Here is a 14,610-nt window from a genome sequence, read left to right on the forward strand (position 1 = left end):
ATGCAGTAAGATCATAAGTATATGCTCACATAATAACACTGACCTCCTAAAAATAACCTCGTGAGAGGCAGGAAATGAATCAAGAGAGAGAAATAATAGTGTGGCCATTACATGGCATCAACCTACAAACTCTCTTCAATAATTCACCAGTACAACCCTCCACCCCCCCCACTCTCTCACCCTCGCCAAACTCCCTTACATCCTTCCGATAAAAAAAGAATTTCCCTCTTATTTCTCTCTGGCTTTTCTTCTCCCTTGTTTATGCATTTTGTATGGGAGGGTTTGGCAGCATCTTTCTAATAAAGGGGTCATATCATAAGGAATTGAGTTTTGCTTGATCTGTTGAGATAAAAGAGTTCATTGGACCATGAAAACATACAGTAACTTTCATAGCTCCAAACGCATCCATCCCCATCCGAAAAGAGCATCTATTGAAACTGAGCTGCAAAAATGACTTGTTCTGAAACTCTGAACTTCCTGCTGTTAGCTGACCTCCTACATCTTTCAAACCAACTAGACTTATTTGGCGTCCAAATAATGAGGAGGAAGTAGAACAGACACGCTTGTTCCTAAACAGCAGAAGAGCTAGTGGTAAGAGTACAATGTAGTCAGGTCGCTGGTTATTTCAGGTCAATATCAACCTGTATATATCAGCGTTGTGGCGTTACTAAAAGGATGGGGCAGGTAAAGTTGCTTATTCACATGTGAAGAGAACATTGATGTAGAAGTTTTAAAAGAAACTGTAGCAAAAATGGCCCATTATTTGTAAGGGTCAGAATATGATTAGAATTATTCTTTAAAGAAAAATAGGGGTTCCTACGCATTTTTAATTTCAAACTTCCATCATTTTCCAGACTCAAATTTTCAAACCTCTCTGAAGATTTTTAAGACCGTATTTAACATTAATGGTTCATACAGCATTACATTTGGTAGGTTATAAAGTACAATCATCTGTAAATATTTTCTCAGGTTTTGTTTCCATTTTTTTTTTTTTTCAAAAGTGATAACATGCGCTTACATAATGAGAGTAAGAAACCTGGACGTCGGGACGCAAGAATTGATCGTTTTATCTCGTATAGTGTGTCATAGTGGACGACATCAGACACCGCTTCACGCCGTCATGACAGAAAGCATGTTTAATGTTCGACAATCACTAAACAATCACTCATCTTTTGCCATGAAATCACTCTGCTTCACTCAACTTTTTAACAAATATTTAGTAATAGGGGAAATACTTTGGAAACACAATGTTTTTCTACTCTGTTTTCTTTTCCAAACTGCGTAGGAACCCTGAAAATAATTGTCGAAGGCGAAGCTTAATCTTAATTTAATTTAAAAAACGTAATCTTATTTTATTTCGGCTAGTTGCCAAGGTAAAATTTCTCATTTTCATTTAGTTTAAGTTGAAGAACATAACTAAAACTAAAACCTAATAAAAACTATATATACATACTTAAAAACACAAAAAATATAACATAAAAAGACAACAAAATGACTAAACCCTTAACTAGAATTACAATGGAAATAAAGAAATAAAGTCCAATTCAAAATATGAACAAAATATTACTGATTATAGATCAGTAATACTAATACTAATTCTGTAGAAATCTCTACCGTCCTGTATATTAAAGGCAAAAAGCCAATAAATAAAAATAAAATTATATATTAAATGTTTGATGAATCAATGAGAATGCTTCTCCCTCTACTATCATGTAGTGCCCTTCATAATGCCCTGTTTCAATAGAACAGATGTTAATGGCATTTTGCCAAAACACTATGGTGAAGAGGATGTCATTATAACCATGTGACAAGCAGGGGTCCAAATCAGCTGATGCCTGAACAAAATTCCCCAGTATCACTTATTGAATTCCATATTCTCAATCCTCACCCACCCTCTTAAAGCCCGCTCAAGTGAGAATAAAACTTGAGTTAATTTAACATCCTGTTGTCTCATGTGACCAAAGAGTCATGAGAGCGAGTCAAACCCTGCAGTAATTTCCATTAGCAGAGGAACAAACGACTACAAATATTCAATATCACATCTATACCATTCCAGCTGTATTTTTCCTTAAATAGCGCTGCTTTCCATTTTCATCTTCTATAAAGCACTGGACGTCTCTGAGTCCTGTAGAACTCCCCTCTTCATCGCCAAGCACTGTTATTCGCTTCAAAAAGTTAATGACAAGGCTAAACGCAGAAGATTTTCCGCCAAGTAGCCGTCACTTCGAGCATAAAAAGCACTAGAAGTCTTTTTTCCCCCCCTCACTTTCTCTCGGATTTTCTCGGCTTCAGAAATGGCCAACACTAGATCTACCCCTCTGTAACAAATCCAGTGTATGGGAGCCTTTACATGAACAATGACTTCATATGTTGAGCTAAAGCCTTAATAAATAACACACCCAACAAAGTTAAACAGAATGACTTCTTTGGATTTCAATACAGCGTGCCGTAGTTGTGTTTAAAGCCCTGGCGAGAACAAAGGCATTTTAAGCACGGTATGCAAATCCCTGCAGGCTGCCCGGTTCAAGCAGAATCCCTTATGTTACACTTTCCAAGACAAGAATATGTTTTCTGAGCAGAATACAGTGTTTTCGAGCAATCTCCATTAAAGTCATTGGGAGCCATTTACTCAATTGTATCACTCACTGTCAGTTCATTACTCCATCTTGTCAAAAGCTGTTATGTTAACAGCTCTATCGCCCTTTTACAAAACAGCATTCAACAACCTAGCATTTTTCCAACAGGAAGTCGGCATGTAAACTGCAGCCTCTCTTTCTAACTGGCAACGTCTATGGAAAAGCCAACTGTACGCATGAATATGCCGGTCAAACCAATAAGAAACGCAAACACTGAAGTACAGGACATTTAAAGACTGGAAGCGCTGCTCAGAGAGTCCAAAACTGAACTTCTTGTTTTGTCATGTATGTTCTGTAATGAAAAAAGTGATGTCAGTGAAGCATTTATGTGAATGCATTTGTGTGTTAGTGACCACACTAATTCAGTTTCATTTCACATTCTGGTCATTTTATAAACAGTAAATGAATAAACAGAATCCTGAAGGCTTCCGTACTGGAACACCCATTATTCAAAAAGTTTCTTGTAAGTCTGTGTTTATCATATTGATTATTTCAGGTATCAATAAAAACATAGTACTCTCAGCTCAATTTAACACTTTTCATAATATTTAAATCCAATCGCACAGATTTATGTGTAAAAATAAATAAATTAGTGCATAAATTCAGAAAATGCATGTGCATTTCGTTTGAGCCTGTTTTAAGTAGGTTGACAAGTCATTAAATGACCGTAGTTGAGTAGTCAGAGAGTAATGAGGTCAAGTATTTTTTCAATATTTATTTTATTAGCTGTATACAACTATATATGCATCATTGTTTTTTAGCATCTCGCTCCATGAGCACCATATTTTTAGGACAGCGGGTCAAGTTAAAAATAGTTTAGATAGTTTCAAATAGAGTATATTAAAACCTAAACTAAAACAATCTTTAAGAATATCTGAATCTATGATCTGATGGACCTAAAATCAGCATATACAGTGCTTCTTTAAAACCTAGTTGATTTTGAAAACATGTATTTTGCACATTGTGTAAACACAATACGACAATATCAAATCAAACACTATTATTCACATACTAATACCGTCAGTGTACACTGCAAGCACAAAGTGATCTCAGATCAGAGAAAGACTGCCATTTACAGCCAGTAATTACATGCACGGTTGAGGTTTTCTACCCATCAGCCAAAAGTGGGACGAATCGTTGTTTTTGAAATCGCAGCAGCTCTTTTTGAAAAAAGATGTTACTCACGCAAGCAGACGGACTGTGACGGACTCAGACCTCAGTGTAAAAGCAGGCTTTCAGTTCATCTGAGAGTTCTACTCTATCATACAACAAGCTCTCGACTCTCAACTCGACAGGCTAAAAGCCACGAGTGTCTGTTTCAATCATCAGCTCAAAGTCACTCGTTTCTGTTTGTGCACCAACAGTGATAAAACAGCCGGCAGCGCAGCCCATCGTCAGTCAGGTAATGAAGATAAGGGTCTTGTTTTTGCTGATTTGATTAGTTAGACCACAGACTCAATTACGGAATCATTTGGCATCAATCCTCCATTCATTCATTCTTTCTTCACTCAATTATAGCAGTCTTTACATGAACTAATACGCCGTAATTAGCCTCTAAACAGTAAGGCCAGAAACATACTCCATGCATGTACACTCTGGATACATTGCAAGTAAGTGGTAGTGTTGTAAGTAATGCTTAACATGATTTTTTTCATTATTGTGGCAGTAAAACAACACAAGTTACCTTTAACCTAATCAGTTTGACTGCTATTTTCCACCGATTTCCACGCTTCTTAACTTAAAAACACTTTTTACACACTTTTTTAACTCAGTTATTGGTTATTTATTACGGTAATATCTGATAACTAGCACCATTTAATGAGACCGTAAGTAAATTAGTAAATGTTTTAAACAACAGGCTATCATTTATTTTCAAGTTCAAATGTGGAGCCTATTATGTAAACTTTTAAACCACTTTGTATTGTTAAAATGTCAGTATGTAAATGACCAACATTACCTGGCACAAGTAATTCCCATTTATTTCCCAGCTTATGCAAAACGCAACACTGGCTTTTTAATTAACTGTTGGAATGGCAGTTTCTTTCAGTTTATCCCCTCCGTTCGGCCAAAAACACAATGTTTGTGGTCATCCAGTTTGAAATGGAGACTACAAACACGAACGTTTTTCAGATTCAGCCAACAACGCTCTGGATCCTGCTTTGAATACTTGTGCTAGGGAACAATACAAATCAACACCATTATGACTAAACCTTGCTAAGAAGTCTTTCATACTCAAGCAAGGTGGTATTTGATATCGGTCAAGCCTATCCAATAGGAGCAGACTGTGAATGGCCTTGAATGGCAACATGCCCAGTGTATTATGGGTGTTGTAGTTTTCCTACCTATTTGGCAAAACGGAAGACAACAGCCCTTTTTCTTTAGTCAGAAAGCACAGATTTCAATAGGCAGCCAAGTTTAATTAAAAGCCCATTTTCCAGCTGCAAATGACCATTTTAAAAATTCGACATCCCAAAACAAAAATGGAAACAAATTTGCAACCATTTAGATCACCAAACAACTTTGCATAAAATATAATGACAAATCACAATAGTAATCATAATAATTATTAATAAAGTTATCATGTAGTTATTATTGTTAAAAAACAAACAAATTAAAAATTACTTCTGTATATTGGTTATTGAACACACTGTAAAAAATCATCTGTATCGCAATCGGTCATAAAATGGCATATCCCTCAATCTCTGTGGCCTCACGCATGTTTGAACACAATGACGCACGAAAACATGAAGTGTTTGCGTTCACGTACTTGCGTAGAGTTTGTTTCAGACCCAAGTCACACAGTTTATAAAAATTCCACTTACCGAATTCATCACAGACACTCTCGTTCTCAACCAGCGTAGGGTGCTCGAAAGTGTCCCTGCAGTACAGGATCTGTGTGTTGTTGGTGAGGGAGGCGATTCCTCCCAGGGCCAGCACCACATGGTCCGTCAGGAGGGAGTTTGGCCTCTCCCGAAGCCGCGCGATGATGGAGCGGTACCGGCAGTACTGGGGGTAACTCAATACCAGAACCTTCTTTTCCTCTGCATCATCACCTAAAGACAAGAAAGAATAATACATTTTTAAAAGAGAGCATTGGCATTTCTGCCACACAAAAAGTAACTCGAAATTGATCAAATTGACTTGGAAAAAAATTACTTTTAAACCTTTAAATAAAATTGTTAGTAAATTTCACAAAAGTAAGACATTGAATATTTAATTAAACGTTAAAATATGAAGTAGAAAGTAGAAAAAAAATATAGTGTAAGATAATGAAGGACTTAAAGTAAAGTAAAGGGAAAGGGATTCAAACCGGTTCCCTATGTGCGCAAAACAGCTATACTGAGTGCCAAAGCACGGAAAAATAAAAATGGCTTTAAAACACTACCGCATCTGCTACTGGTCAGACCAACAAATAGTCCCGCCCCATTGTTACGCCATTGGTTGAACCAATTTTTATATGTCAAGCTACTCTGGATATTCTGATGGCACTATACTACATACAGATGGTACTTCAGAATAAGTCTCTTGTCGCTATGAGTACTGCCGTCGTTTCAGCAGCAAATCTGACTGCTAAGTGCGAACATTTCAAAGTGTGAACGTTTTTTCCGTATTTTCCGGACTTTAAGTCACTCCGGAGTATAAATCGCATCAGTCAAAAAATGCGTCATGAAGAGGAAAAAAACATATATAAGTCGCACTGGACTATAAGTCGCATTTATTTAGAAATTTATTTCACAAAATCCAAGACCAAGAACATACATTTAATCTGGAAAGGCAAGTTATTCAGCTACACAATAGCACACAGCACAAGAGGCTGAATAGGTGTCCGGTATGTTAATGTAACACATTAACAGTTATTCAGCTACACAATAGCATAAAAACATATACCTGGGGGGCTGAATAGGCTAAATTAACATAAGCCAGCAAGTCCAACAAGTTTCCAGTAAGCAAGTTCACCAAGCGCCTGCGATCTCATTCCACAACACTGAATCCATTGAATTCTTCCTCGGTGTCGCTTCTGAACGCTAACTAGAGCGCCCTCTCGCGGCTGTAGACGGTAATGTTTTCTCTTGGTTCATCTCAGTCAGTATGAATTAATTTTGATATATAAGTCGCACCAGACTAAAAGTCGCAGGACCAGCCAAACAGTGAAAAAAAGTGTGACTTATAGTCCGGAAAATACGGCAGCAGTCAACCTTGCATTACCAATGAACTAGATCTTACGGTTGCAGTCAGCGAAGATTCTACCAAAAACATTGTAGTTAATGCCCCAATTATGCTATTTTCTTACACTGCTCTGATTGGTTCGACGGCCCAATCTGTTGTTATTGGTCTGCTTACAGAGTGTGTTGGAAACAAGACATCCAATACCATATTTGAATTTCAGCTTTAACACAATCCAACTTGTGTATTCATTGCAAAAACAATGTTTGACATCATTTGATGAGTCATAATGCTACATAATGGCATACAGCTCAAAGATCATTGATGAATCCCGTTGTCTCCAATATTAGCTTGGCAGTAATGATAATTCAATCCAAATCAAAGCGCTGTGACTTATAGCTAATCTTATTCTATAATGGAGGATTGTGGAGGAAAGTTGCTCGCAGGGGTGCGGATATAGATTTGTAGGCTATTATGTTTTACTATAGCCTGAGCTGCTGGTTTAACACGACAGCTCTCTGTTAGGATTGGCAATATAAAAGATTCTGGGCAGGAAGCCACGTCACTCAGTTCTTGGAGATCAGAGATCTGAGTAATAGCATTTGCCTGTTAGTCTTCCCATCAGAACTCGGAAAAAAACACCCCTCTTGGCTGAATCAAAGAATCATCGCATCTCTAGACCTCAAAAACCTGACATCTCAGAATTCAATTTATAATATGACACGTAAGTCGCAAACCTCAAACGATGCCGTCCCTGGAGAGAACAAGCTATTTTGCTTTATTCACACACAATGGCCGCAAACATTCTGCTGTATTGAGCTAAAAAGCAATTTTTTTTAACATATTTCTAATTTCTGCACCACTAGTAGGCTATCACCAAACGGAACTGCAAAAATAATGACTGTTTTCAAAAAGGTTTCCCGAACACTCATGAGAGAAAGATGAGCAAACACAAACCATCTAAGAACTTCACAGAACAGATGACAGATGCACAATCATTTGTTCAAAAATAATTTTGTTGACCTCATATTATTATTGCTCAACATATTTGATCACGTTTGTTGGTGCATGACTACAGCGGCCTGTTTCAAATGAAATAGAGAGACTGCAGTCTCAAATTGATGGCTGTAGAGAAGAGAACATGAAATATTTTGATTTATACTGCTTATTCTTTTATTGGACTTTTACTGCATCCATTACATTTTCTTCTTGGTGGAGCACATTTCCTCTCATTCTTTTTTATCTGTCTCATCCTTTTTTAAAAACTGGGCATTCTAGTCCGTATCAGACAATTAAAATGAACAGTGTCATAATGGTGACATTATCTGTTGAACTGATATCTAAAACATGGAAGACTTTAATTCCCAAAACATAATATTTAACTCTGTCACACATTTTGTGTACAACACTGTTTTTAGCACATGATTTCCCCCCCCCCAAAAAAAAAAAAAAAAAAAAAAAAACATTTTTGGAAAGTCTCACGCTTACCATTTGATAAAAAATACAGAACAATAATATTGTGAAATGTTTAAAATCTTCAGTGTCACATGATCGTCCAGAAATCATTCTAATATGCTGATTTGGTGCTCAAGACACATTTCTTATTATTATCAGTGTAATAATATAATATATATATAACCATGATAATTTTATAGAATTATTTGATGAATAGAATGTTTAAAAACAACTTGGAATTGTTCAAAATAGTCATTTGTAACATTATAAAAGTCTTAAATGACACTTTTGATCAATTTAATGTGCCCTTAGTGAATAAAAAGTATACATTTATATATAAAAGAAATCATACTGACCCCAAATGTTAAAATGTTATTGTTTATGTAGATATACTATATGCGTTTTCTTATATATATATATATATTTTTTTTTAAATAATATTAATTGTGTATATTTATTTAATATATTTTGAACATTGATATTTACAGTAAGGTTAAAATTACACAATTGGACTGTATTAAGACATTTCCAATTTTGGTAACAGGGTTTTATTTTATTAGAAAAGAAAACAAGTCTCATATAATATTTAGGTGGACAAATAACATTTTCTTAAGGTTCCACTCACTGGCCATTTGTTTAATTAAAAAAACGATTTGACCTAATTTGAACAGTTTGAAGACCTATTTAAGATCCACAGTATTCTCCTCATTTACTTGCAATTAGCACCACTGAGGTTGGTCTCAAAATATCCTTTAAGGGCCGCACTGTGCCATGCGAATCACGCAGGGATCCTACGTACGTACACTTCCTTGATTCGAGTTGGCTTTGGACTGAAGAGGTCAGAAGAAACATGCTCTACTGTCACACTGTTAATAAATTCTAACCAATTCTAAAGAAAGGATTTCTTATGCTTAGCAATTCAATTGGCTAGGACGACACTATGATTAGAGAGCACTGAAAATCACATTACCGTATTTTCCGGACTATAAGTCGCACTATTTTTCATAGTTTGGCTGGTCCTGAGACTTATAGTCAGGTACGACTTCTATATCAAAATGAATTCAAACTGACTGAGATGAACCAAGAGAAAACATTACTGTCTACAGTCGCAAGAGGGCGCTCTAGTTGGCGTAGTTGTTCAGAAGCGACACCGAGGAAGAATTCAATGTATTTAGTGATGTGGAATGAGATCGGGAGCTTGGTGAACTTGCTTATCGGTAACTTGCTTGTTGGACTCGCTGGCTTATGTTAATTTAGCCTATTCAGCCTCCCAGGTATATGTTCTTTATGCTATTGTGTAGCTGAATAACTGTTAATGTGTTACGTTAACATACCGGACACCTATTCAGCCTCTTGTGCTGTGTGGTATTGTGTAGTTGAATAACTTGCCTTTCCAGATTAAATGTCTGTTCTTGGTCTTGGATTTTGTGAAATAAATTTCTAAATAAATGCGACTTATAGTCCAGTGCGACTTATATATGTTTTTTTCTTCTTCATGACGCATTTTTGACTGATGTGACTTATACTCCGGAGCGACTTATAGTCCGGAAAATACGGTATGCAATTTTCCTGTAACACACGACATGAAGCTAGAGCGGCACGATTAATCGTTAAAAGATCGCGATCTCGATTCAAACAGCCACACATTATCATTATCTCTGTTACAAATGTTCAAATTATCACTTAAGTACTGGGATAGAAGTTTATATTTCGGATAAAAACACTGATGTCTACGGTAGCGATCAAAATAGAGCAAATCAAGTAAATTGATATATATAAAGATTATATCGATTACATCGTTATGCCAGTAGGTGGCGACAAGTGACTGTTTAAAAACGTATTTGTCATTGAATCATTTGTTCATGAGGTTTGTTCGAAAATGCTGACTTATCCAGTAAATTAAACAAGTGAAGTATTTGTAAGTGAGTCATTGCCTCAATAAACTCCTAAATACTGCTTATTAATAGTTAGCTTAGTAAGGTAGTTGTTAAGTTTAGGAATGGGATAGTATTAAGAGATGTACAATATGATCATGCCCAAATAAGGCATTAATGTGCTTTATAAGTACTACACATAGTGTAGGCGATGACTGGTCGCAAAATCAACAGACTTAAATCTGCATGAGCAATCCTAACAAGTCTCATCAGATCAGAACGAATGGATATTTTCAGTTTGCTCTCCGTATACTGCTCAAGTGCTCCACAAAATGTCAAATGGGCCTCTGTGGGAATATATTTACATAACACCTCTCCAGCACTCGCCGCTGCCAAAAAGGACCAATTAAACAAAAAACACAGGCGTATGTGGTAAAACGCCCCTGAGTTTTAATAATTCATGATATTTTTGTTCTATAAAACTTGGTTTGAGCATCTGTGACATCAATCAAAACGAATTGAAGCCATTTTTGAACAGAACCTTTGTTTTGATGAGATGGAACGAAATTCAGGCTTTTTCATTATTTCACAAAAGGACAGAATGTCAAGTTACAAGACAGAACAGGGAGCCCAAGGAGACAGATAAAGTGAGAACAGTATATAAATACTAATTGAAACCCAAGGTATTTTCAATAACAAAGTGTACTTTACATTTGCAATTATGGTGCATAAATTCAGATAAACATCTCATAATGTTTGTTTAAAGTTCACTCTCGAACGTGCCCAAGCTTGTGATGGGAGTTTACAGGGCCATTTATCCAAATTACCTGTCACTCGTCTTCCGTGAGGTTTTTCGCCAAGTCAACAATTACAAATAAGTCCATAACCCCAGATTACGACATGAAAAGCCCCTTTGATTAGAACACAATGAAACCTGAGCTCTCAGTACAACATTGTTTGCTATCAGCCAAACATCTTCTGCAGACACCAGGGAACTCTGACTAAGCCCCAATAAAAACAACCGCCGCTAATGTACATTACGCATATTCTTCAAACGTTTCGCCAAGTAGGCCGGTGAATTCCCAGAAAGTCAAACACAGACCTTAAGATACATTCCTCTACATCTCCACCCTCCAAAACAACCCTTACCCAACACATTCTCCCTGCCAATGAGTCAGCTTCAACAAACACGCTTTAATAGCTACCTGTCTCTTTAAAATAGGCAGGTCAAAATATCAATTCAAGCATGAGGACAGAGATAGAAAGGTAAAAAAAAAAAAAAAGAACCATTCCTGGAATCCTGACAGCAGCTGCTTGTTAGTTGTCCTGGATACTGTTTTAAAATAAGCGTGCGTTGATGCTAAAGTTATTGGCGTGTGTTAGTATTAGTGCTCTCTCTGCGCCACAGAACACAATAATGAAAGGAAAATGTGTGTCATCGCCACGGCAACTGTTTTAATGCAAGACTCCCCGTCAATAATAGTTAACAAAATTGCACTTCAGCCATAAACCCACAAATCAATTTCCTGTGTGTGTGCTTTATTGTTGGGAGTGATGAGTGTGTGTGTGCAGAGATTGTAGAGACATTTTAAATGCATGTCTTATTATAGTTGGGTTCAGCATAATCAGTCTTTCCCTAATTATTATTCACAGCCGCGACCTCTAATGAGTCAAAAACATCCATCTATTAATGTTGCGGGCTGCTGAGATTCTGCGCCCCTGTTGGGTCATTAAATGGGTTCTGATACTTCAATATGTCTGATGTGAGAGCCAGAAAAGATTCTAACATACACTCCCCGAGCAATATCGGCCGCGATGATACAGAATAACAATGCACAGGTTTATTTGGAGGTGTAAAGGACAAAAGAAAGGCAGTACAATTTGGTCAGAGCAATCATATTGCAATTATTTTGATTTGAAAAGCATCTCATAGCTGCTGTTTAGATATCAAAGCTACAAGAATAAAATCTCACTCAAGCTGGAGCTCTTTTTACCAACAGAAATGTCTGTGCCACTAGCATCACTAGCAAAAATAATGACAAACAAAAAATATCATATTTTCAAATAATTTTCCCCCCAAACATTTTCCTCATCTACCATAAAGTCGACAAACAAATAGCCCCGCCTCAAACTTATGCTATTGGTTGAAGCAATGCTGCTATGACGGTGCCACAGTTTACAATTTTCAGTAAAAATCCAAATTAGTTTAAACAAACTGGTATTTTATCACATCATGTGTTCACACTTAAGTCCTTTAAAAAATATTTTTTTTCAATTGACCAAAGTAAAAAAAATCCAACTCTCATTCCATTCACTTTGCCGTTTTATTTAAGTATTATATATTTAAGTTTACTTGTTTTAGTTTACTTTTAAATTTATTTTATTTCTGTTAGCTGCCAAAACAAAACATTTTCATGTAAATTTCTAATATAATGTTTTATTTTATTTATTCTATATTTCAATTAACAATAAAAAAAAAAATGTTTTAGTTAATAACAACACAAAGCGAATTCAGATCTCTTTTTGGTCCACTCAGGCTACATTTACAATAATGTACTAAACACGGAAAAAATTTTCCTTCACTTTTTTCGCAAACACACGACAAAGTTGTCAAAACGATCCCTATTCACGAAACTACTAAAAACGCTGTATTCTCATAACCAATATCTCATAAATACTACATTACTGCAATATTTAATTTTATTATTATTACTATTATACTGAATTTTAAAATTGTATTACTATACAAAATTATTTTTTATTATAACATTATAATTAAATGCCTAGCCCTATCACAATTAGGATTTTCCCATAATTAAATATTGGTACAGTCATGGACACAAGTTGTCTTTATACATGTTAACTATAAGTTGAAAGTGTTTTGATGGTACTGTAACCGTTTAAAACTTTAAAGACAATTTCAAGTACCTGCTAGGCTGCTATTTACGCTGACTGTCCTCTGTAAGACGCCGGGACACAGTAAACAGCAGTACTTTAACTTTAGTCTTTCAAGCTACCGGTATTTGCATTTCTCCTCCACAAGGTATGGGGTCGTCAGCAAGATAATATGAACGGATTCCCCAGATAACCAATCACCTGCCACCGTTTCACATAAATATATGAAGTGTTTTATATTCAAATGTCCCTATTACTCCTTCTTGTTCTTCTCCAAGGACTTGGCTGTCTTAAAAATCCCGAGAAGCATTCAATATTCAACTATTACCCTTCAAACAAGCCTTTTATTTACTCAATGATGGTATTTTCACCAAACTGAGAGGAAACATTCAACTGAGGAAAACACAATGTTTCTGCACACAGTTGAAACTGTTCATTTTGGCGAGTTTGTGTGATTGTGTCACAAGAATCGCTTGACGATTAAACCCGATACATTGTGTTTGTGGGCAGGACAACGTGGCGCAAATCTACCCATAATTCTATGATATTACTCTTTATATGATTCCAGCTTGTCCGGGCTTAAATTACCCTGAGCTCATTTTTCCAGGATATCCCCTGATGTCGACACGAAACCGTTGGTTGATGATTTATGGCACATGTCGATACTTTACAGCAGTGGGCATTCGTCCGCTATAGTTCCAGCACAATTCGTGTTGCTTCCTAGCAACAAGCCTAAAGCTGGAATATTCCTAAAGGGGGAACGGCTCCAAATATAACTGTCTGTATTATTGATTACCACGCTGCAAACTTTGCATTTAATGGCTCTTGTAAAAACATGACAGGGTAGAACAAATTTGGTTATGTCAAAATGTTCTACTATGTTAAGAGACACATTGAGCCTATTATTCTAATGATGCCTCTATATACTGTAGAGAACTGAATAACAAGGTGCAGCCACATACAAAAGACACAGATATTGTTTCTGGGAAAGAAAGATCACTTCACACGATGAACTCAAGAAAAATGAATTATTGATATAGCATTGAGAAATCTAAAGGAATATATCTGTGATTATTCAGTGTGCTGGCATACATAAATTAAGCAACAGTGTGAATGTTGCAATCCTTTCAATATTTGGCCTTTAAGTTTCCTAAACTGTGTCATCATTAGACTAGTTTTGCAATGCCTCCCTAACACGAGTATGCGAGCATGGTGAGATATTTTAATGGCGTTCAGCAGTTCGAATGTTTGATTCATTTCTTTGAATCAGTTCAAACTAAGTGAATCGGTCGAATATTTATTTGCATCTTCAAATACATTGTGTGTTCTTAGAAGTCTCAGCATGGCATATTCACATAAAAAAAAAAAAATTGTGACAATATACACTACCATTCAAAGAAACACTTTTTGAAAGAAATAAAAACTTGTATTAGGACATGATCTAAAGTGGCATTAAAGACATGTATAAAGGCCTGTTCACACCGGGACGAATTTCGCGCGCGATATTCGCCGATGTCTAACGCCTCGTGACTAAACAAAGGGCGCCAATGTGAGTGTGCACACCGACGCGTAAAACGCCACGCGTA

The 14,610-nt window shown here is 36.3% G+C and overlaps 1 protein-coding gene across 1 annotated transcript in view; it reads right to left on the reverse strand.

Annotated features, from left to right (window-relative positions):
* arid5b (AT-rich interaction domain 5B) overlaps positions 1-14,610 on the reverse strand; it is a 116,527-nt gene that overhangs the window by 72,910 nt on the left and 29,007 nt on the right. Inside the window, exon 4 of the mRNA XM_079596431.1 lies at positions 5,459-5,689. Within this exon, the coding sequence (XP_079452557.1) occupies positions 5,459-5,689 (231 nt within the window). The remainder of the gene's footprint in view (positions 1-5,458; positions 5,690-14,610) is intronic.

The sequence above is a fragment of the Phoxinus phoxinus genome, assembly GCF_949152265.1.
Source record: "Phoxinus phoxinus genome assembly, chromosome: 21".
Classification (NCBI taxonomy): Eukaryota; Metazoa; Chordata; class Actinopteri; order Cypriniformes; family Leuciscidae; genus Phoxinus; species Phoxinus phoxinus.